Raw genomic sequence first — 25,632 nt, 5'->3', positions numbered from 1 at the left:
AAACAGGCTAATAGAGACAGAGTATAAAATAGATAACGAAATATATGCGTTCACCAGGATCCCACGAAGCGAGCGATCCCCTGGAACTGAATATTACTGGATTTAACCAGACAAGAGCTGCATTCCGCGCAGCCAAAATATTAGCATTAGAGAGTACACCTGTGAAATGATGGCCTTCAGAAAACATTTAGTCCAGCCTTTTCTTCATTCATGATTTCTACGTTATCAGTCGTGCACATTTTGAATCTTCCCTACAAATGCACGGTTAAAATCGAGAGCTCCTTTCAATATTTAGTACGATCCTTTAATCCTTACGAGTTTGAAACCATTTACATAATTTTCGACCAAGTTCTCGATGACGGCCCACATCTCTGCAGTTAGAAACTGTATTTTACAGAACCTATTCCAAAATATAACTGAGCAAAGTATTTCAGACCGGTGTCTGTGAAATGCAATTTATTAAAAATTTTGAGAAGAGCCCCATTGCAGATCAGTGTTTCGGTCAGAGTCCTGTTTATTTACACTCAGTGAAAAAATGTAAATATATATCAAATACACAATTTACACTCCATTTGATAAATTTTTATGATACATAGAATTCTTCAGGATAAGAATCAGCTCGATGTCATTTCTTTAGACAACAGGGCTGCTTAGGGAAAACTTAGTGTCAACTTCATCTATGGAACACTAGAAAAGCACGTCCGGATAACTGGTGATTTACTCTATACTTAAACAGTGACTTTAAAACCGACAAGTTGTTGTGAAGCAAGAAAGTACTCCCTGAATTTTACATTAAATAGAGGGATTCCACAGGGACGTCATTGTCCGTAATCCTTTTCTCAAAAGCTTTACATCCCTTCATATCATATAAAATTTATTTCCTATGCAGAAAACTTAAACGTGTTCCTTTCCGCATTATGGTACCGATAAAGAAACGCATACATCTTATATTTCTGAGAAATATCAGCACTGATAAATTTTTCGAACTACAGACCTAGAAACGGAATTCAGAATATATGTACCAAAAATAATTTTATTAACAGAAACACAACGATACATCATAATCGATGTGAAAAAAAATGTGGAAGTGTACATTAAGCTGAAGAAACGAAATCTATAAATTGCCAATGCATTGTATCTGTAATTATCTGTGTTGTGCATTGGGTTTTCTGGTTGGTGAGCAAAATCCAAGTTTTTCCGAGAGAGAGAGTGAATTCGACCTTTGCCTCTAACGCACAACATGTTGAAAAAAGCCCAGAAAAATTTCTTCCGTGATTGACAGTATCAGAAATAAGTTCTCTTCTATCCGATGTAGGAGGACGGTGGTTATATTCGCTCTGTCACTTGCGAAGGCAACGATATGAATATCCATCAATAGAAAGGAACGTCGACGAGAATTACGGATCATTTAAGACGATAAGCTGTCCTTTACATAACCTTTATCAGAGAGGTTCAAAGAAAAAGTTACTCGGAGTTGTCGGAAATATAAACAAACGCTTACAGCTGTCCATCATTCCAAGGTGCTTACGCAATTCGTGTTAAGGTGCCACCCTGGTCTCCTGGTATGTCCCGTGATATGGTAGTCCTGAATTCCTAATATCTGAAAGCGTTTCTCAAGTTGTAGTACTTAATACGCCCTGACTTAACATGTGACAACTAATAGACCACCTCAGGGAGAATATTTTGCAGAACATTAACTGGATCCCTTGACACCACCAAATCATAAAATCAAACATATCAGAGCTAGCAAAACTCCTCACATGTGAGGACAGTCTTTCCTAATAACTACACCATATTTAGAAGTGCAACGCAGCAGAAATGGATTCATGTACGGAATATAGCTGACAATACAGGTCACGACAAGGCGCCAGGGGTATCCTAAACATAGAGGTATCTTAAATATAATGCAGCATTTAGCAGTGCAAAAACAATGAACACATGAATTGTAATACATAAACACTGTTGTACAATGTTCTCGAGATGTGATCGTACTTTGTAGAAGTTCAACGCATTTTAGTTGAATATACCAAGAAGTACTTTATGCAACGAATTACAGATACTAGCCAAAAAAATATTAACCCTTATTCGCTATCGAACCGGGCTGCCTTTCTTTCAAATGATAGCAAATGATTCTATAAGATATTTTAGCTACTTAGTTGTGCTGTCTTTCTCCGCGTTGTTTCTTCAAGCGCTTGGGATACTGCTTTTGCACTGGCTGTAGATATATCGAACTCAGGCCGTAGCACCATGGCCGTGTAAAGGTACTAAACGGTCCGGATGCAAAAGGGGTTAAGAGGGCTCGTTTATTTAAGTCGAGACTTTGATGGCTCCTTTTATTGGGACACCTAGATCGGGCGCCCTGATGCGGCACAAGCAATGCATCCCCTATTTTCAAGGCCCTGTCTACCACTAATCTTTGGAATCATAGATGTGCCAGAAGAACGCTCCCCCATGCTACTTTTGCATGAGCGATTACAGATCAAAAAACTTTATCAGTTCTTCCGCAGCACTCGCAAGTTTGTTGGGGTTCACAACCACGCATAATTATTATTAAAACAGAAAGAACATGGCAAAGAACATGTTTAAAGTAGCACTCGAAATTCTGGAAATACGTTAGCCAGTGGCGATTAGCTATCGAAATCAGTGGGCAGAGAGAGAACTTGGACCCACTAAACGCTTCTGTGTATGTGCCACTGTTGCAGGACGCGTTTGTGCTCATGTCTGCTGAAGAACAGAAACACTAAACGTTTTACCAAGGGATGGATGCATATGACTGCCAGCTGCTTTCCGTCACTTAATGATTAAAATATTGAAGTAAGAACATGATTGGTTATCAGCTCACGTTCTTATTTGACGAAAATATTACGAATTATTGTTGTTTTTGGTGTTCCACTGCGCATGACGGGGTGGATCACTGAGTCATCAAAACATTCGAGAAGTTTCATCTGCTGAACGTCACCTGCTTTTATGTATAAAAGTCGGAGCAGCTTGTGGGGGAAGAGAACTTTTGACGAAGACTTCAAAAAGAAGATTCACCACGATCATTAACAGCAACCATGAAGTCAGTTATATGTACGGCAATTCTAATACTGCTCCATTCCGTCCGATCTGAGGACACACAGCCATGTAAGTATTTCAACCAGCTTTTACCATGGATACGTATCTTCGCGTAAACTGCATATTTTGAAATAGTTTATCCACATTATTCATTAACACTGTATAGTGGACATTTTGAATACCGTAATATTTAATACATATTTCTCTCTGCTTCTGGTATTAGGTCTCGATTTCGAGGTTCCTCTCACGAATTATGCTGACCTCAGCGCATGCGCTTTCATTGATTGCTGCGTAAACTTAACCGATTGCACAGTTCATCAAGGGACCAAGATCGTCTTCTGCTTTAAGTCACGTAAGTAGTATAACTGCAAGAAGTGTATGCTGATAATGAATTTCACTTTTAGAAATTATTTAAAATTAGTTCGTAAATACCTTGAAAATCATTGTTTATTTGTTCTAACGCAGTTAGAAATTGGTCATGGGTTTCGTTCTCGAACTCATGACGTAGCTCCCGAGTTCCCGGTATGCATAACACCATTACGAAAAAACACTATTTCGCTAATTCAAATTGGCAATCTTATTTATAGAATTCGTTTTTCTCTCCAGTAAGGCCAGTATATTTTCATTTTTAAATGCAAACCAATTGCTAGTAAGGATAACTCCGCTGTAATTTTTTTTTGTAAATCAGCGTAAACTTTTCATATATATTCACTGTATATATCTTCGATGTCTAATGGCGAAAGTAATTTTTGAACGTTACCTGGCTATCTTTAAAAACAGTTAATTGCAGACAACATAGGTAACTGTAATATTAGGCCAATAAAACAATAGAATTAGTTACAATTATGTTGGTGGCTTCATCTGTTCTTCCCATTTAGTATTGTTCAACATTTCCTCATTGGCGCCCCTCTTCCTAACCCCTTACTTACACTGTGCTATTTATTTTTGAAATATTACTTTTTAGAAAACCCTCATCAGTAGAATCTTCTCTTCGTCTTAATTTGTTTCTCAATTTTGGGAGCGTAAAGTTATAAACTAAGGTCTGGCGTAGCGGAGTTGTCAGGAGCGCGAGTTCAATAACACAAGCTCTTTGAGTGGAACGGGGATCAAGTCCATGACTACTAACTACGATTAATGTTTGTATTGATCGATTTATTATAAACTGCACTAACCTGGCGGTCTTTCCGGAGTATAAACCAGAACATTTATATGATATCTCTCTCTCGAAGGATAACACAACTGTGAACAGTTGATGTGAATACTCGTATATTTTCTAAAAATTGTCTCCACTACGAGTTGTTATGGATAAATCCTTTTTTGTTTTTGAGACTCACTTTGAATCTCCACTTCGGATCTGTACTAAATTACTGGCGTAATTTAGAACAGTACCCCCGTTACAAGCTCATAGGACACCATCTCCTGATTTAAAATAAAGCAGCTAAGAAATCGAAAATCCAGCAGAAATGGTCTTAACAAATGCAATGTGAATTGTAGTACTAATCCTTGCGAAAGTAAAAGAAAATCAAGAAAATTTTCTTCTATATTTAAGACGAAATACCTCAAATCTGATTTACAAAAGCCTCCATAGTGTGCTCGCAATTCTCGTTATTGCTTAACTTGTAAAACCCTTTAGACAGATTTTGTGTACAATTTTAACAATTTTAACAAATAAGATATAAATTTAATTACTCTTATTTAAATGATAATATGCTGATTTGTGAACGTTGCCAAAAGGCACACTACGTGCTTTTTTTACAAAATACATCAAATATCTTATCTCAAAACAACATGTGTGTGTACGTCCGTGTTTTGCTTTAAATTCGGAGGAGAAACAGCAGGTAAAACTGATCTTCTTAAAATGGCATTTGTTCAACTGCAATGGGCCATACACAAGTTTTCGACTATCATTTCGTTTACCATTTCCATACTAAATTATATTATTTTAAATTATCATTTTAAGTGTATTAGACCAGTCATCCATATCGCGATTCACAATGTGGACAAAGTTTGGACAGTGCCAGTTGCCTGGGCGATTCCCAGAAATTTTCACATACCGGCCGAATGTCTCTGTGAAGAAGCAAACACACTTCTAAGCCAGTCATGAATATTGTATACAGTTTGTGTTTATTTAGTGTGAAAAAAAAGCTGCCATTTTAGGGCGGATCAAGGCTGAAATTCTCATTTAATGTGCATTATATTATGTCCATAAATTGCGTTTTCTCTGGTCGATTTGCCTGTTTTTCTTCACGAGAAAAGCAGCATGTGTACCTTGTACGCACGAAAGATGTTTTATTTTATGTGAAAACATCCTTGGCTTGTACGAGGTTAAAGGGGTTTAGTATGAGAGGCACGCTGAAATCGTTAGAGTAAAAGCAGACCTGGCTAAATTCGGCTACCCTACCAGTACTTTAGATTAGTGTGACCCGCAGGCTCGGGACCGGGCAGAAAACTAGAGCCGCACGTAGCGATAACCCATCCTTTATCCCCTACTACCAAGACCTGTCACAACAGCTTTCTCTTACAGACTTACCGGATAAAGTGCTTGCAGCTTCCAAGCGGGAAATTGCGGGACCTTGTCTTGGGGGTAAAGACACTGGTCTCCTCCATATCTTGCGAAGCGATTTGGTGTACTACATTTCCTGCTGTGACTGCACTGATTGCTACGTTGGTGAATCTGGCAGGAGACTCGAAGATCGAACCACCGATCACGAGAGAGTAATCCATTCCGCGAATTTGGAACACTCAGCGATCGTAGAGCCCTTCTGGTCTATCCAGCAGGACATCGACCCACGCCGCGACGTTAAATTTATCGACCGATCCCGCCACTACCGTCGTCGCGTACGGTTCGAATCACATTTTCAGTTGTCTATGCCTTTAACAAAGGAGGGAAGCAGCCATCCCATCATTGAAGCAGCGATCTCCCTGTATGATAAACGTTGGCGCACGCAGGATACCGAAGCGTTGAATGTTACACCCACAAGCCTATAACTTCCAACTGCTGATTTTTATCTGCACCTGTTTCACGCGTCTTACCTCGCATGATCACCATGGCCACGCACCTGATATTTTTTATTATTTTTGCAATAACGTTCATTTCCCAACTGAGGAAGGACAACTTAAGTTCGAAAGCTTTTAGTAATTTATTTACTTTATTTTAAACTTATTTTAACTTGTTTCTGATATTAAAGAGTTTTTACCCAAAAGCTCTTGTTTTATCCGTCTTCTCAGTAAAGCTGAATTATATACCTTATATACATAATGCAAGTTATTAGCAAATTCAGAATCAAAATTTTGCATACCAACAACAACCAGAAAACTGTATACTGCTGTATTTTCAAAACAAAAGGATGGATAATTTAGATATAACGTATATTCCAAACTAATTAGAGCAAGGTATAACGAAAAACTAGATAGCGTAATACCCAATGCTGTAGTTTAGTATATACGCGAGTTTACGCCGTATTCCCTCTAGATTTTTTAGGTGAATAGCGTATACAGTCTGAATATATATATATATATTCAGACGGTATACGCTCTTAATCTATTTACATTTATTCCAATATATATATATATTGGAATAGATGTAAAAGGTCAGATCAATATAAGATTTCCTATATATAGGAAATGTAAAGGAAAAACCGGAATTGCATCTGAGTGCGAAAAGTTGCAAAACAGGATATAAATGAATATAGATCAATCAGAATGAATTAATACATAGAAAAATACATAAAGATGAAGCGGTATTGAACACAAGGTGCCGAGACTAATATAAAAAGAAGAGAAAGAAAATAATGAAAAATTAAAAAAAATCGTTTCAAGAAATTAAAAAAAAGAAAAAGAAAAATTATATATAATTATCTGAAATTAAAAGCTGAATAAATGAGCCAATTAAACGTGAAGAAGCTAAAAGGAAAAGGAAAAATATATGATTATTAATAAAGAAAAATGGTGAACACATCAAACAGAGGGTGGAAAGATGATAACTAAGGGAAAGAAAAACTTTGATGCAAAATAAAGAAAGTTAGTACATAGATCAGGCATTTCATCAGGGGGGCTACACCTGATCATAATCAAACAGCTGCGTTTCTATTGAAACTTGTGGTAATGGAGGAAAGATCAAAAATAATTGGTAAAAAAAGGGGCGGGGAAGGGAGAAAATGATAGATCCTCCAAAAACATAAGTCGGGTAGCCCCAACGCAGTGTATATAATTAAGTTAAAGAAATTAAATTAAAGTACGAGTGAATTAAAAAAAAAAGATAATGAATATCTTAAATTCTTGTATATAAGAGTAGGTTAATTTTGCATGACCGAGAAAAGGAGAGGTAAATTTTGACTGAAAATTTAGTGAAGATATAAATTTAATATAACAGGCAAAGGTATAGAAACGGGAAATAAAACAGGTCGCGGGAAGAAAAAATTAGTGAAAATAAAAGAGTCGAAATTAGTAAAGAATAAGAAAAGTAAAAATGTCTGAATCACCCTTGTATTTCAATAATAGCTCAACTGACGGAAGAAAGAAAAAAAGAAAGATAAAAAGAAGAGAAAAGAGTTTAAAGGATACTAGGCAAGCTAGATGTGCAAATACCCAACCTCTTAGACAGGGCCTTGGTTGAGAGAGTGTTAGTTGAAGGAGAAACTAATATCATTAGTCTGTGATATGTTTTAAAATGTCGAAAAATAATGACAAAAATAAAAATGAATTTAATAAATTAGAAATGATGAATATCAGAAAACAATTAAATACCTGACATTCGTTTAATTATGTTTCATCGAGATAGGTATAAATGTCTCATCAAGCTAGGCGTAAATGGAATATAAACAGAAGAAAAGAGATGTGACAACTGTGGAGTTGCTCAGTAGAGGGTTATGTAAAAAGGAAGTACTAGTGCCCTCTATAACTATTATTGCAACATAGAAATGAGTTGAGTTATCGAATAAAAATAAACCAGTTAAAAGCGAAGAACATTTAAAAATGAATGCGAAAGGTTGTTTTCCGAAAAAAAAATTCTATAGAAGAGAGAAAGAGCAACATGCCACAGACGAAAAAAAGAATAAAAAATGCCATTTCAATTGTAAATGATCATTAAAAGTAAAAATGAAAATAGATTTAGAGAGTGAAAAAGCATAGATATCGTTCAAAGAGAAGTCACATAATGCGTTCACTTACAAAGTAATGGAAATACAACCATTAAAATGTACATCTATACAACAATCAAGTTCATCATCATCGGCCATTTCAATCCACTGCAGGATGAAGGCCTCTCCAGAAACTTTCCAGTTCCTTCTGTATTGAGCAATGCCCATCCATTTACTACCCACAAACTCGTGAATTTCATCTGTCCATCTCCATTGTTGTCTTCCAGGATTTCTTCTAGCTCCTCTTGAGTACCATTCTGTTATTTTTTTAGTCCATCTGTCATCATGTCTTCGATCTATGTGTCCTGCCCAAGACCCTTTTAGTTCTTTAGTTTTGATAAGAATGTCTTTTTGCTTGATTTTGCTGCCTAATCCATGTGTTCCTCTTCTTATCTAACAGTCTGATCCCTAATATAATTCGTTTCAATTTTCCCTCTGTAGTTCTCAGCTTCTCTTCCATTGTTTTGGTGAGTGCCCAAGTTTCGCTTCCATAAGTCATGGTCGCTTCCATAAGTCATGGCGGGGAGTATACATTGGTTCATTATTTTACGTTTCAGGCAAATTTGGATATTGCTCCTCAGTATGTGACTATATTTCCTGAATGCTATCCATCTAAAATTTATTCTTCTCTTGACTTCCAGCCATTTATCATTATTACAGATAATAACTTGACCAAGTATATGACTCCACTTTTTCAATTACTGCTCCTTCAATCATTATATCTCTTTTTGTTTATCATTACTTGTTTGTCATTACTTTTGTTTTAGCCATATTCATCTTTAGTCTGCATAACTGATTCAGATTTTCCTCTAATTCTTTGGGATCGTTGATTATGACCACAATGTCATCTGCAAATCGTAAATGGTTTAGGTACCCTCCATTCACATTGACTCCTTTCTGCGACCAGTCTAATCTTCCGAAAGCTTCCTCAAGGGCAGCAGTAGACAATTTTGGAGATATCGTTTCTCCTTGTCGAACTCCTTTCTTAATTTTAAATTTTGCTGCTTTTTTGTCTAGTCTAAAAAATGAGGTAGCGTTCTCATATATATTTTCAAAATCATAATATATGGGGTATCCTTGTCTTTCCAGTGGCCAAAACATTGCCTTATGCTGTATGAAGTTAAATGCCTTTTCATAATCCACAAATTCCAGGCATAATGGTGTTTTATATTCATTTGCTTTCTCCATTAGCTGTGACATTACATGAAGATGATCCATAGTTGAGAATCCTGTCCTGAAGCCAGCTTGCTCTTTCGATTGATTCTCATCAAGTATTCTTTCTAATTTGTTAGTGAAGACCTATGTAAACAACTCGTAGATGTGGGATAACAAGTTAATTGGTCTATAATTTCCCGTTTATGTTTAATCTCCTTTCTTATGGAACTAAACTATGATTCCATTATTCAACTCCTTATGCGTCACAAATTTTCTGATGCATTTTTTGAAGTCTTGCCAACTTTTGTGTCAAGTCTCTTCCTCCCAGTTTTAACAACTCTACAGTAACTTCTTCTTCCCCCGGGAATTTCTGAGTCTTCATTTTCTTCAACGCATGTTCTACCTCATCAGGAAGGATATCAGGTATGTTGTATGTGTTAATAATTTGCGTTCCATTTCCCACTGCTGGCATCATTCCCTAGCTCCTTTTATAATTCTCTACAGTAGTGTTCGCTATTTGAATTATGCCTTCTCTGCTATTTATAAGTACACCATCGCTATCAAGTTAGCACTAACGAAAATGAAACCTAATGAATCCAAATTTTTGTTTGATAAATGACGACATATTTTTTATGTTATAATTAATGAAGTTAGTTAGTTAGTGTGTGTGGATATAGTGTTTTTTGTTATGCAGTTCCCGTGGTTTCCCACAAATCCGCGTTAAATACTCTGTTAACATAGCAAAGCCAGTCAGTGTGGGTTATGTGTGAGTAGTGTTGTTTGTGTTGTTTGACTGGCCTCTTCGTTACTGGGAGGCGCGATCACCAGGATGGAGCCTCCCAGCATCCGTCCACTGGCACGAGGAGCCGGACCAGGGTGTAAAAGACATCTGACGGGCCGTCCACACTCTTGCAGGAGCGAGAGTGGTGAAGGCCAAGGAAAGAGCCGAGAAGAGACAGGAAAGTGGAAGACAGACAAGATAGCGAGGATGACAGAGCGTAGGCATTCTCCCAGGCGAAAAGGAGCAGGAAGAGTGCTAGGTGCAGTTGTGGGAGTCCTGGAGAAAGACTGTGGGTAGGAAGAAGAGAATAGGTAAAGTTCAAATTAAAGAGTCCAGGATCGTCACAATTTAGAATCACGGAGCGGCGTCGACAGGGCTGGCCGCCATTTGCAGTTTCTTGTCTGGAAGTTTCCGGTGCTGGTTATCAGTTGCTGTCTAGAGGAGGTTATCCAGGAGTAGTGTTCGGGAGTTGCAGGTGATGCCAGCGACGACTAAAGACCTCGTTGGCATAACTGGTCAGTGCACGGAAGGTATCATTAGATTCCAATAACTTAGTTTCTGGCGGAAGTGATGTAGTGTGGAGGTCTAGGAGTAGTTGGATTCTTAGATCTAAGTATACGTTGCATGAGTGCATCACGTGATCCCAGTCTTCAGGTTCTCCGCAGGTACAGAGGGCATCCTCGACTAGGCCGAACTCTAGAAGGCGTCTCTTGAAGGACCCGTGGCCAGTTAATAGGAAGGAAGCATAGACGTTAGGGAAGAACCAAGTGGAACGTTGTTTGTTGATGTAGGTTACCTCAGGAAGGAAAAGTTTAGTAGTTGCACCAGTTGTGGAGTTATTCCAGCGGGTTTGCCATAAGTTTATCAATTCTAGCCACACACGTTTATGTTCCTGTTTGATGTCCGTATCGGTACGGGTTTGAATAGTGAGGAATTCAGCTACCTTATTCTTCTTAAATGCATTAGAGAGTCCGATAAAAACGACGTGCAGGTCCAAAGGAAGGCGGCCTGTTAGTAGCTGTAGGGCAGCAGTTGATGTCGTTCTACATGCGCGGGTCATTTGTAGTAGCATAAGTCGTTGAATTTGCTGAATTTTACGTTGAGCATGCACTAAAGTCATTCGGTGGTACCAAACTACAGCTCCATATGTGACAATTGGTGTAAATACTGCTGAGTATAAAAGGCGTTGAGTTGGTCCTTTAAGACCCCAGTCCTTGCGGATAAAACGTGCTAACATAGAGATGTAATTTTTTTATCTTTTCTTTGATAGCTTGGATATGGGGGATGACTGTTCTCCTGTCGTCCAAAATTACTCCCAGATACTTCACCGATCGGTGGTTTTTCAGTGGGCGGCCATTAAAACGTATGGTAGGAGGTCTGGAGAAGTCCAGTTTACCTTTTAATAGGAGGATTTTGCTCTTCTCAGTGGAGACTGAGAGTTTATTTTCAGTGGCCCATACGGACAGAGCAGAGAGAACAACCCGGGGCCTGGGTTTCTATGGTGGCGCGGGTGGTGCCCTCAATGATGATAACCATGTCGTCGGCATACGAAAGCTGAGTAGTGTGTGGGTAGTCCCTCAGGAGCCAGTCGTCGAGTATCATATTCCAGACAGCTGGCCCCAGGATGGAGCCCTGGGGACAGCCTCGGGTAAGATGTCGGGTGATGCAGTGATATTTTGTTTTGATGCTGACCTTGCGGTTAGAGAAGTAGCTTTTTAGGCAGTGGTAGAAATTCCAAGTACAGTTAGAGACTCTGGCCCTCTGAAGAACACCCGGTCACCACACTGTGTCAAAAGCTCCTTTGAAGTCAATGAAAATTGCCAGTACATAAGTTGCATCCGACTGTTCTGCAACTTTGAGGGTTTTAGATAGAGCATCAATTGTGGAGCACCCTTGTTTTAATCCAAATTGAAGCGAGGATGCCAAACCACTGGCTTCATGTCGGGGTTGGAAGCAGGAGAGCAACAGTCTCTCAAAAACCTTGCCGAGAATGGGAAGCAGCGCAATCGGGCGATATGCCTTGGTGGTACCTGTGGGATCCTTAGGTAAGAGCCTCAGGTTAGCATGCTTCCAACGTGATGGAAAGTTACCCTCATTCAGACAGGTGTTGAAGAGCTAAAGAAGTATTATTGGAGCTATGGCCCAGAGACGTTGCACAGTCTCGCCTTCAATAAAATCCAGACCAGGAGCTTTACCTTTTTTTATTTTTTTAATTGCTGCATCGACTTCTTCCTCTGTGAATGGTTTCTCCATAATGTCTGGCTGGAAGCTGGAATTTTGTACTGCTATCTTCCTGTGGATGTCAGTGTCAGAGTTGGTGTTGTCCTGATATATTAGTTCATCCAGAATCCGGTTGATTGTATCTTCCCAGTGTGTAGTCTCAGACGAGTCATCAGAGCGGACAGAGTGTATGACATCCGTGGATCCCAGTTTATTCCTCACGAGTTTGTGGACTAAACCCCACGGATTCCGGTTCCCCTCAGTCTCGACAAGGGAACGCCAAGAGCTTTGCTTGGCATGGTAAATTTTGTTAGTATATTCACGGCGGACTGCTTTGAATCGGTCTCTATACTGTTCTCGATGTGAGCAGGTTCAGTCCTTCTCTTGCGTTGGTATTCTTTCCGAGCGCGCTTCAGAGAATTGCGCAGGTTAGTGAGTTCCTGCGACCACCATGGAACAGATCTTGGTTTCCTGGAACATTTTTTCATGGAAGCCTCTGAAGCTTTGAGGAGCAGACTCTGCACAAAGTCTGTTTTCTGCGCACTGTTCATTGATTGGTAGAAGTTGCTAGCTGGGTCATGAAGAACATCTTGAATTACATTGTCAAACTGGTCCCAGTTCGCTGTTTTAGTAGAGAATCTTACAATATCCTGGATAGGCACTTGACGAGGGAGGGCAGAATCGGTGACACTGTAAGTGATGAGGCGATGGTCGCTAGTAGTGGCCGTGTCATGCACCTGCCAATGGAGGAATCTATTGCGAAGAGAAGAAGTAGTCAGTGTGATATCCAGGTTAGACTCTCCAGTTCCCGAAGAGTAGGTGGTTGGTTGTCCTGGTCTGTTGATGACTTCAAGGCCGCGTGAGGCAATGAATCCATCTAACATATCTCCTCTTGCATCGGTAGAGGTGTTGAACCATTGTGTCGACCGGGCATTCGAATCTGCTGCTATGATGACATCAGTGTTCTCCAGGAGGTCAAGAGCTTGTTCTAGTCGAGTTATCTGCCGGAGGATATCTGTACCAAATTGGAAATATGCTGTTAGGACCGCAATACGGCCGAAGCTGCCTTCTATTGTAGCCCCCGCTAGGTGGGGAGTGCAGAGTGATTCTATCTGTGTTACTACTAAGTCTGGATTGCGGACGATGATAGCAGCGAGGCACAATTGGTTTGTCGTCTGGATTTTCCTGAAAGCCAGGGGGCAACCAGAGACCTTTCCACGGACGCAGTATGGTTCCTGAAGGAGAAGAATGTCTAGATTCCACTCGTCCATTAGAGGATGAAGCTGTGTTGCCACTGAGATGGATTTTTGGCCATTGATCTGAGCTATACGAAGTCTGGGAGAGGGGGGGGTTCAGCATCCTATTTTCCATAGTTGGTCTTATTGCGTACTATATCTGCTGCTTTTCTATATACAAGCACGCTCCATCCCGCACAGAGTGAGCGTAGGGTTTGTTAACTGCTTTGCAATTTGAGCATTTAGGAGGCGAGGCTTTGTTGGGACAGTCCTTGTAGAGATGCCCTGCCTCAGCACAATGCCCACATATTGGTTGTTTTTTAAGACACTTAGCAGAGGTGTGCCCATAACCAAGACATTTGTAGCATTTCAGGACTGGTACAAAATCTCTGAATCTGTATGATGACCAGCCCAGATAAATTCTATCCTGGCTGTGTAGGAATCTCCTTATCCTGAGGGACACTTCTATAACCCAATTAAGTCGACCACGAGTCCGTCCATTGGTGGAAAATTGAATTTTCATCTCCTTAATGGCTTCTTCTTTGCTCATGGATTCAAAGAGATTTCTGTTATATACTTCCTCCAGTAGGTTAACTTTCTGGATTGAGCCATCTACATCAAACACAATTAAACTTGGTCCCCTGAGTTTAGGGGTTTCAAAGGTAAGAGTTAGATTTTCAGCTGTGCCGCAAGACTTGATCTGTTCTAGTTCTGACTTAGTGGCTGTTTCCAATATTATCCCTTTGTCGTGAATTTTGCGAATGCTTTTGATTTGGAGATTGTCTAATTTTGGTTTTATCTTCTTTAGGACGGTGTCCTTCACTCCATCGCTATCTGGGATGTTGCACCCTTCTTTAGCTTTTATAATCAGCATATGCTTGTTCTGTGTGGTGGGGATCTGAGGTAGTTTGAGCGTGGCAGCATAAGACAACTGGTGCCAAGTATTTTCATCAGAAGCTTGGTTGGAAGGTAGCCCGGTATTCGGAGCTGCTATAGTTGGATTTTTGGTTACTTTAGATAGAGTTTTATTAGTTTGTTGGAGTTGGGCGTTGGTGGCCTTCAGCTGTTCATTTTCTATAATGACCTCATATAACTTCTTCTCTAAAGAGCCCAGCAGCGCGAAATTTGTAATGATACGGCCCTGGTGACGTTACTGTTTTTGCTACGGAGACAGTATTCAATTTTGCTTCTCAGTTTGTGTATAATTTTCAGGTTGGGAAAATCTTTGCTGAATAAATTCGGCATTTCATCCCATTCCTCTTCATCCTCCCATTGTTTAGGGGGAAGTGAACCAGATGCGTCGGGTCTTTTGAGAAACTTTTTCTTGAGGGTAGGAAGTCTCTTCGTGGATGCTGCGGGAGCACAATCACTGTTCACCCCATTACAATCGGCATCGTCGCCGCAGGGAGAGTTGTCCGCGGCAGGGATACCGTGTTCATTTGCCGCGGAAGCCTGTTGTTTCGCGGTCCGAATTTTGTTTCTAGTCATCGCGATCGAGGAGGGAACCCCCTCCGAGTTTTCTTCCTCTGAGGACTAGTGCCGTTGCCTGCATGAACGCAGTGAAGCTCTACGATGTGCATTTACTTTTCCAGCCATTATGCAGAGCTATAAGCAGCAGATGCCAAATCAAGCATTAATTGGGGAAGGGTAGTCAGTTTACTGTTCTTCAGTAGAGTTGTAGGAAGAACAATAGCGTTTAAGTCTATTGGGTTGACTACAGGTGGTCGCGGGCGGGTAACTACCGCCGAAGGCAATATAGCGACAAAAAGCTACCTTCACACCAGTGACCTTCAGCCGGTCAAGACAATGGCAGTAGTTTGCTTCGACTTTAAAAAAAATTGTTCAAACACAAATTAAAATTAAAAGTTACTTATCTGCTATAAGTCCAGTGCCTCCATGACCCTTACGATTGGAAAGTATTTGGCGTCAACTATAAGATGATGTCTATCATATTGGGTAATAACCTAGATTTTTTACTAAATTTAAGTTACTTTAGAGAGCACAATTTACCAACAACTTTTATTACCGGCCTCCTGGCGGTCCCTCGCAATTAATGAAGTTAATAGGAACGTTGTTATTCACCAATTCAGTACAAAGGTAATTTAAAGCATTAGCAAAAATTGTTTGATTACTGCTAAAATTAGCAAGCCGAATAATCTGCGTACAGAGAGAGAGAGAGAGAGAGAGAGAGAGAGAGAGAGAGAGAGAGAGAGAGAGAGAGAGAGAGAGAATCTTTATTGCCCTTCACGGCCAAAAGCCAGGGGTTTACAGCCTCCGGAAACTTCCGGGAAAATCGAACAATTACTTACAAAAAAGGTAATATTACAAACGAAAACATATTTTAATACAAAGGAGAGAACTCCTTACGAGAGTTAAGTCTAATTGAGCTGGCTTAACATCGAGATAAGAGCACTAGCTCAATTAGACAGGAACAGATGCAAGGTACATATCAGTTATTGATGATTAGTCCTACTAGTCATTATTTTTTTCGGGTAAGTCCGGTCAACAGCGAATTTGTTGAGGTCGGTGTCAAGTGCCTGAGTTTGCTTGAGCATCTGGCAGGGTGAGGAACCTATCCAAGAGATGGAGTCGTGCTGAATGCGAGTAGAGCTCGGGTTTGGCCCTAAGAGCAGCAGGAGGAATCCTCCAGCCACAGGTATCCCAGAATGAAGGTGTTGCAATTATGCCTGTTATCATCGTAACTGTTGCTAGGAGGCGTTGGTCGTCGACTAAGGTGGGAAGCCGTGGAATCCCGAGAGAGAGAGAGAGAGTCCGCAAGCTGCATGGTGTGAATCAGAGCTGGAAGGTTCTGCTTCCTGTTGGCCCACTTTAGGAGGCAGAATTCTGTGGCAAAGAGTGGTTTCTTTATTGACGGTGCCGCTGACGCCCAAATTTCAGCGACATAGAGTAAAGGTGCAAAGATAACTGTTTTTATGTACCTCACGGTTGTCTTTTTATTTCTGATATGAAGGAGATGCTGTTTAGCTATCCACCGGAGTCTTGAAGCACGTATGAGGAGCATGTCTATGTGGGCGTTGAATCGAAGTTTGGAGTCGAATACAACGCCTAGATCACGATGGCTGGACACAATTGAGATGACGGTGTTGCCAACTGAAGGCTGGAGAGAAGAAGGAGTTTGCTTCAATGAATACACCATGAATTCGGACTTAGCAGAATTGATCTTGAGCCCAAACTGGCAGAGGTAAAATGTGACTGCAGTGAGAGTGTTGTTAATTTCCACTTTTACCAGATCAAAGTCTTGACCAGGGATGATGGGAGTGAGTATCTTGATACCATCCACATAGCTCAGTAGACATCGAGAATGTGCAACCAGTGGGAAGATAATAGATGAAAACAGAAGGCCCGAAAGGACCCCTCCTTGTGGGACTTCCGCAGTGACGGATCTAGTAAGGGTGCAATCTCCTGTATGAAGCTTTATAAGTGTTATGCAGAAGAGAGGAGAGAAAGCATAATATATTCCCTGTGATCTGGAAGTGACATTCCAGGAGAGTGAGTAGTTGGTTTACTTGGACGGCATCAAATGAAGCCTCAATTTCTAAGTAAGTAACAGCTAGTTCGTGCCTTTTCTCGAATGCTGAAAAGATAGTATTCGTCGTCCCTAGCGAATTGGTGATCGTTGATCTGTTTGGAAGGGAGTAGTAAATTTGAGCTGGATTACTGGGCAAGGTGTGCTTGCTGAGGATGGGGAGTTACGTCTTCTTCAGGAGCTTCAGCAGGCAATAGGAGTTGGAGATGGGTCGGAAGTGTTTAGGTTCCAATGGCGACTAAACTTTGGCTAAAGATTTGATGAGATAGTTTTTCCATTGGTGTGGGAAAATCTGGTTTGAGAGTAACAGGTTGAAGATAATTAAAAGTGGCTGAATAATGTACGGACTTAGGTATTTGAGCATGAATTGGGGAAATCCATCCTCACCGGTGGTTGATGAGGCAGGTAGAGAATTGAAGGCTACGATCAGCTGTTGTTTTATGATCTGAATGGTGTTCAACATTTCTTGCTCGGTGTTCTCTGTTAAAGAGCCAGATCTGAGTTTGGCATATAATTACGGTTAAATCTTGTGACGAAATCTAGCCACAATTCAGGATCAAGTTGCAAAGGAAAATGAAGGTTCAATTTCTTGTATGGAATTTTTCCTTTAGCCAGATCACAGTTAACGTATAATTTGATTGCCTCAGAATTCACGCGGTTAAATTGAGCCTGTGCCCTTGAATAAACGATGCGATCATTGACATTTTGCGACTGTTTCCATGTGCGATGGAGCTGTTGCTTCAGCTGGAAACGCATTTTGAGTTCATAATTCCACCAACGTCTTGTATATGGACTGATTGTGATTTTTGTAGAGGCAGCATATTTGGCAACCGTGTTGACCCAGTTTGTGAGAATGTTCACAGCTAGTTCTGGATCACAAGTCTCTAAGGCCACCCAGGGAATGAGAGAGGTGGCTCTAATGCACTTATCTACATCAAGTAAGTTGGGGCTAGTGATGTCAACCTTTTTTGTTGTCCTTCTGGCTTCTAATTTGGGGACGGGCAGATATGCAGTCACATGTATTGGGACATGATCAGAGTCAAATGACGTTTCTGCAATGTAATCAAGGGTGCAAGGGATAGAGGCTAGAACTAGATCTAAGAGGTTATTCCCCCTGGTTGGAGCTTCATTAATAAGTTGTAGGTCAGCACATCTCAAGTGTGCCAGACGATCCTTTTTCAGATTAGATAGCTGTGGAGGTAAATTGAAATCACCACAAACTAAGTGAGAAGCTGTGGGATGCAGCTGATTGATTAACCTGTTGGAAACTTCAAGGATGATTTGCTGGGAAGGCAATGGGGGTATATACACCACACAGACGTCAAACGTCACGAAGTTTTATCCTAACGTAACGAGGATTGCTTCATAAATGCGGGAGTTGCTGGATTTATTATCTAATAGCTTGAAAGCGGATTTCTTGTAGAATACTGCGACGCCTCCACCCTTGCGTGCAATCCGAGATGTGAATACGGCCCCATAATCAGCTGGGGCAGCTGCCGCTAGGAATTCTTGATCATCATTGAGCCAGGTTTCGGTGATGGCGAACAGGTCAAAATATCCGGGGAGCCGAATTTGCTCCATGGTGTCAAGCTTGTTCCTAAGACTACGCACATTCTGATAAAAGATGGTGCAGGCAGGTACTTTAGGTACTTTGATACGGACGGGTGGTCTCTGACATGGCACTACTCGATTCAGCTAGGTGTGTCTAGGACTGACGAGCACAGGTTTCGGCTTATTGGTGTTCTGTGTCTGAGGTTCTGGTTGCGGTAACGAAATCTGGGATTGCTATGAATCAGGGTACCATTGATGGGAGTCCTTTCCATTACTACTATATCGCTGCCACTTATGCCCGAGATATGGCATAACAAGAGCTCCAGCAGGCCTGATTTCAGGATTGAAGAGTGCTTCAAAATCTGCATCAGCTTTATCGATCTTAAAGGAGGCGTAGGTGAGATATTTCGTGGATAGCTTGGTGACTCTACAATTCATTTTGAATGCAGCAAGAAAGTTTTCCACATCATCAGCTGTGGTAGCAGGGGAGAGCCTACTAATCAAGACATTACGCATCCGCTTGTCCATCGTTCCAGTGTTCGCAATTTGCATCTTGCTGAAGTGTAAATTGGTTCCAATAACTTTAAGATTGGGGCTCAGTTCCTTAAGAGTTGGATTACGGGTCAGTGTTCTTTGTTCTTTTGTTCGTTGGCTTGCAATCATTGCATATGTTGTAGTGTCTCTATGGGTCTTTACATTAGATACAATCGTAGTCCCTGTATAATGTTTACCTCTCACGTTGTTTGAGGTGGAGCCACAATTGCTATGTACTTCAGCAGCCAAAGCATTATCCGGTTTCGAGCGCGAGGACCCCATGTGTGAGTTTTGTGATCGCGAATAGGTGCAATTTGGCAGGTCCTGCTCCTGATGACTGCTTTGGATCTTCTGGGAAGCAGTATTTCCTGAGTATCCGTTGGCATCTGCTTTGATTTCAGCATATACTGGTCTAGTGCTTCGTTTAGGGTACACAACTTCAGACTCACATATTGTAAGAATGGGGGATGGAGAGGGGGCATGTGGTAATAAAGATGGGGTGGTTTGGGTAGGAGCTCTCGGTTTCGCGTGGAAGTGTCCGTCCGGAGGATGCTGCTCATGATGGTTAGTTTGAACAGCAAGATCACAAACAGATTGCTTCAGGTCATCAAAGTTTTTCCCCAACACCTCCAATGTTTTGTGTATGCATTCATTGTGTTCTCGTAGTCGTTTGTTTTCAAGCAGTAGATCTGCGAGGATATTATGAATTGGGAATAGCTTCATACATAGAGTTGTCTCGATATTTGTGAGGAGCGAGACAAAGAGTGGACTGTGTTCGAGTGATGCTTGATTAACTATTGCGGAGATCTCTTTTGATAGGATATTATCCTGTTGGGAGCTACTAGATTTTTGCATGATCAGATCTGAAAGGCCATTTTGTTCTGCCAGCAATGAATCAGGGGTCAATTCCACATGTGCATCTGACGATCTCAGTTTTTCCGTGTCTACCTCAGGTTCGAATTGGGTCCTTTGCTCAGATGAATCCGAAATTTGGTTAACGTCGTTGTTAAAAGTTTCACCAGTTGTTCCTAGTGAATGCATACAATTTTCTCCCTTACAGGGGGGACACTGCCATACTTTCCGTCGCTGCTTCCCGAGCCTCTTTAGGTGCAAAGCGAGACATTCGCTTCCGTATGTCTTGAGACAGGAAGTACATTTTATAGCTACGTCCGGAACAATTCAACAAATTCCACAGCTTTCATTATTTGGGTGACCTTGCTTTAAAGGCATTTTCAGATTTTAGATATAAGGATTACGAGTGGGCTGGAAAAGAGTTTACAGTTGTGTTTAGTAGTTGCCTTACCTAGGTATCGTATTCCCAGCGATACGGGAAATAGTGAAACCGATATGTTTGCCGATAAGATTCAAAAATAAGTCAAAAATTACAACTGATTTTAGTTGGCTAGACTTGTTACTGTTGGATGTAGTAAATCCGCAGTAAATGACGTGTTCGCCATGGTCACCTGACCGCAAGTACAAACGCATAGCGCATTTGCCTGACCTTGGCCTGTAGCCGGAAGAGGTAGATATCTCTGGTCAGCCGTGAGTAGCAAAATAGCAAATTTTGCAGTATGAGAAAACTATAAATAATAAATACCTGGATGTCCAGGTCGCCACACAATGGATATCCTCTTGTTCAGCATCAAATTAGGAATACACCAACATCAAAATCATCATGTTAACGTAAGCATAATTCTGTTGATTTAACTAATTAACCGGAGCAACAAAGACACACAGCCGTACAACCGAAGAGCAGGTGCAAGATGATGTTTTTATGCACTTTAATAGAAATATTTGAATTCCAGTTAGTTAGGTAAATAATGTTAAAATTGAATTTACTCCTTTTGATGACACATAATTTAACGAATGTCAGGGATTTAATTGTTTTCTGATATTCATCATTTCTACTTTATTGAATTCATTTTTATATTTGGCCTTATTTTTTCGACATTCCAAAGCATATCACAGCCTAGTGGTATTAGTTTCTTCTTCAACTAAAACTCTCTCAGCCAAGGCCCTCTCTAAGAGGTTGGGTATTTGCACATCTAGGTATTTACACATCTAGCTTTCCTAATATCCTTTAAATTCTTTTCTCTCTTTTTTTTTTTTTTTTTTATTTCTACTTTCTATTCTTCTTTCTTTCGTCCGTTGAGCTATTAGTGAAATACGAAGGTGATTCGGATATTCTTACTTTTCGTATTCTTTGCTATTTTCGCCTCTTTTGTCTTTACTATCTTTATCCTTCCCTTGCCCTGTTTTATTTCTCGTTTCTGTACCACTGCCTGTCACACTAAACATATTTTTTAATCTCCAAATTCAGGTTTATGTCTTTTATTATTATTATTACTTTTTCTTTTCAAAACACATTATAGGGTATTAGTTTCTGCTTCGACTTTTTCTTATTTGAATAAATACTATATATAATTACAATTGTCTTGTTTGTTGTTAGACATCTGTATAAATCAATTCATTTAAGAATTTTTCGCCTTTTCGAATTTATATCATATAATATTCATCATTTTCACTGTAATAACAAAATATGAGAAATCAAAATAGGAAACAAAAGGAAATATTTATTTTTAACACTTAAATAATAACATCATCCAATCAGTTCACTACCACCACGTTACCGACAATAATCACAGTTTAATGATATCAAAATCAAAGATTAAAATTTGCAAAAAATCATACAAATTACAATCAAACGTTTAAGTATTATGATATGCTAAATATACTTGAATAATCTTAATATTAATACTTAAATAATCTTAAGCATTATAATAATAACAAGAAGATGATATCTTTTTCTCGGGGATATATTTTTTTTTGAGACATTTTTTGTTGTTACCCGAGCCTAACCTTATATTGTATCGTGATTCAGACTTTAAGCTGTCCTATCCTCTCCGTTTTTATATCTCTGAAATTATTAGGACACTCCGAGGATGTAGGACAAACTACTTCTTAACAAAGAACTCTACAGTACTATAGCTTCGTCTTCATGGAGTTCAAGTACTATTACTGCTACTCCATTAGCCATTTATTCCACCTCGCTATCGCCATGTTTCTTTTTGCGTTAACTTAATAATAACTAATTGACTATTTATAGGCGTTTCTACACAAATTTTACTACGTCCAACACACAGAGGTTGCTACATGGTAATTCTTACTAACGCCGTACCTAGCCATTGCACCTTGAAATTTCAAAAAAAAAAAAAAAAAAAAAGGCTGTATTATAGACTTAAAAAAGGAATCCCCATCAGTTTCCTAGGCATAACCCCCAAATGGCAACAAGGCAGAGAAAGGACAAATTGCCACAACTACATCAGATTTGTCAAATTGAATGGGAGCAAGATACCAATGGTACTACTACCAAAAAGGATTTAAGACAGTTTGTTACGGTTAACCCAAAATCACTTAAGTCGTATGCTCCAGGACTTAATACCACATTTCTGTTGACAGATCATGCATACCTTAAAGCTAAATTGCACTCTTGGGAAATGGCAGATGACCCCAACTATATCTGTGGCGAAAGTGAGAATTGGTCACACGTTCTATATGATTGTGTAATCTATGCAAATCAGCTTAGACAATTAATCACAGTAATCGGACCCCTTCCTAGGGGCCAACAACATCAATTCATCATGGAGGACGTCTTTTACAAGGCCTTCACCAAGTATGCTCAAAATATTTTTAAAATCCGCCGAAACTTTCAGAGACGGGCTCTTCAACCAATCCCTGTACCAAATCAACAGACCAAATATATAACCAGCCCATTTCTCCTCCCACGCCTAGTTAATGACAAAATCTCTACATGACTGAAGATACCTGAATTGATTCAGAAATAACCGGACTTTACAAGATTTCACACCCTGCCTCTGTGGACCCCTTTGGCTCATGCCAGGGAATCATAGAGGTAGGAAATTAACCAAATGTGACTGATGGGAATAAAGGTAGGCTGGTACTGCCCTCATCATAACATAGGTCTAACCAAAATAGACTGAATTCCAAACTTGACAACACTCATGGAAAGGACTTAAAAGAGATTGGAATAGACATGCAGCTGTGATTACCTGTCAGCTGGAAAAAACTAATAAGCTACAGGTTTTTGAAGTATGCTAGTATGAATGAGGATGAATGAGTGAGAACTGGAGTGAAAAGATGAGTGAATGTAAAGGCTAGAGCATGAAAGGAAATACTAGGAAGGGTGAGTGAATGATAATGTATGACACTGGGTATGAATATGTGAGAAAGGGTGAGTGCTGAAAGAGTAAACGTGGAAATTGAGTGAAATTACTTGGTGAAAGTAAACGATGAGTGTGAGTGTATTGCTGAGCGAATGACTGTGAAATCTGACTGGAATGAGCTGCGTGAATGTAAGCCTGAAAAAGTGTTTTCCTGGATGAGTGAATGAATGCGAGAAATAGAGTGTGTGTTAAATGTATAAATTTCGAAGGCAGAATGTAAAAGTAAGATAGGAAGTTTGTTTAAAAAATATTAGTATAATTGTTATATAAATGTGTGTGTGTGTGTGTGTGTGTGTGTGTGTGTGTGTGTGTGTGTGTGTGTGTGTGTGTGTGTGTGTGTGTGTGTGTGTGTGTGTGTGTGTGTGTGTGTGTGTGTGTGTGTGTGTTGTTTTTTGTATCTTTGTTCAATTAAATATGTAGATAAATATTCTCCTAAATTTGATTATTTGCGTGTTGTTTAAATTAGTGTAAGCTTTCTTTAGATTTGTAAAATATAAAAACCATAAAATGTTGCCTTGAAATGTGGGATAATAAAAACTATAAAATACAAAATGTAAAAAAAAAAAATATATATATATATATATATTGTATGAGCGAATGATATAAAATTGCATGTTCTATTCCAGCCTGTTCACCAGTTAGACGGATGGCCATGGGAACATTATGGAATCTAAGGTCATCCATGCTGTTCTCTGTTCCTACCCGGCATGGGCATGGTCTTGGATGGTGACGCTCCACCAGCACAGCTAGCTTCTGCATTTAGGCCTTGCTAGCCACGCTCCTTTTCGTGGTCCTCCATCCCCGGGCGAGAGAGGGAGTTGACCAGGGGTCTCCTCCTCCCCTCGCCGCCCTTCATTTCCTTCTGGTGGGACTTACGCCTGTTCCACTGACTTGGGGGGTTATCTTCTCTATGGACCCTCAGCCTTCAGTCTCCCCCATTCTCTAACTTACAACTAGCGTCTGAATCATCTCAAAATTGCTTGAGTCCTACGTCCAAAAACGTAACTAGCCACTGCATTATCAGCAAATTAGGTGGTAGGACCTGCTAGAGTAAATAACTATAATACTGTTGTATTCTCTGTCTGTTTCCACAGGGCGGAATGTGGGCAAGGCTGTGTCCCATTAGGGACCCAGCGGCTAAATGATTAGAGAAACAACGGTATACGACACTACACATATACAAAATCCATACACCTTTTAACCTCTGGCATTGACAGTGTTCTGTTTCACACCCACAATGTACACTACGCGGAGATGGGAGAAATCCCTGGTGCCATTTGACACACAGACACAATACCATTTCCTTTTTTACCATAGTATAGGAGCGCCTCCGTAGCCAGGTGGGCAGGAGCAGCAGTACGTAGCACACGCTTCTTCATTAGACCGGGAGTCAAGCCCGTGACCATCAAATACGGAGGATGCTGAAAGGTCAGAGAATGGCCACCGCATATCTCCGGAGAGCAATATGGCCTTAGTTGATAATGCTCCTAAAAACCAAATAACAACAACCACAGTATAGGCTACACGATGGTTCGTCGGCTTGGACGCAGTATACATGCCTTATTCTTTCTTTAATTTCTAAACTCACATCGTTCTCTGTCGGGACAGCAATGAGCACTATGCAGTATTTTAAAAATATTTCTTATTGTATTTAGTTTAAATAATTCAATTTATTTCACTATTTTTTTATTATATGTTATATTACACCAAATTACATTATTGGTTATTCAGCCTTAAAATTGATTTTGCCTTATTGCGCATGGATCATCACAGAAACAGAGAACACCTTTATCGATGTTTTACTTTCAATGTGGGTGGTTAGCATTAGCATTAGCATTAGTAGAGACATTTGATGCAAGAAAGCAAGCTTATGCAGCATCAGCCAAAAAAAAAAAAAAATAAATAAATAAAAAATAACCACTTCCACTTCACCACTCTGTTCGTTCGAAATACCTGTCCAGCGGAGCCTTAAACTTATTTAGGCTATCAACTTCCACGACAAGGGATGGAAGTCTGTTCCACCAACCAACCACCCGCTGGCTAAAGGCAAATTTCCGCACGTCTATCCTGCATCGGTCTTTCTTCAATTGGAATTTATGCCCTCTCAGGTGATTATTCTGAGCAAGAGGAAGAATCTCATCAACATTGAGCATGCTCAAACCATTCAAGG

The 25,632-nt window shown here is 40.1% G+C and overlaps 1 protein-coding gene across 1 annotated transcript in view; it reads left to right on the top strand.

The window, feature by feature from the left end:
• Nucleotides 1-3,001: 3,001 nt before the first annotated feature.
• LOC150077981 (uncharacterized) overlaps nucleotides 3,002-25,632 on the top strand; it is a 33,854-nt gene continuing 11,223 nt past the window's right edge. Inside the window, exons 1-2 of the mRNA XM_090385044.1 lie at nucleotides 3,002-3,126; nucleotides 3,281-3,409. Of these exons, the coding sequence (XP_090241170.1) occupies nucleotides 3,057-3,126; nucleotides 3,281-3,409 (199 nt within the window). The 5' untranslated portion in view covers nucleotides 3,002-3,056. The remainder of the gene's footprint in view (nucleotides 3,127-3,280; nucleotides 3,410-25,632) is intronic.

The sequence above is a fragment of the Mastigoproctus giganteus genome, chromosome 11 (assembly GCF_048544385.1).
Source record: "Mastigoproctus giganteus isolate SK-2022 chromosome 11, ASM4854438v1, whole genome shotgun sequence".
Taxonomy (NCBI): domain Eukaryota; kingdom Metazoa; phylum Arthropoda; class Arachnida; order Uropygi; family Thelyphonidae; genus Mastigoproctus; species Mastigoproctus giganteus.
Note: the sequence above shows the minus strand (reverse complement) of the source record. Positions and strands in the feature narration are given on the sequence as shown.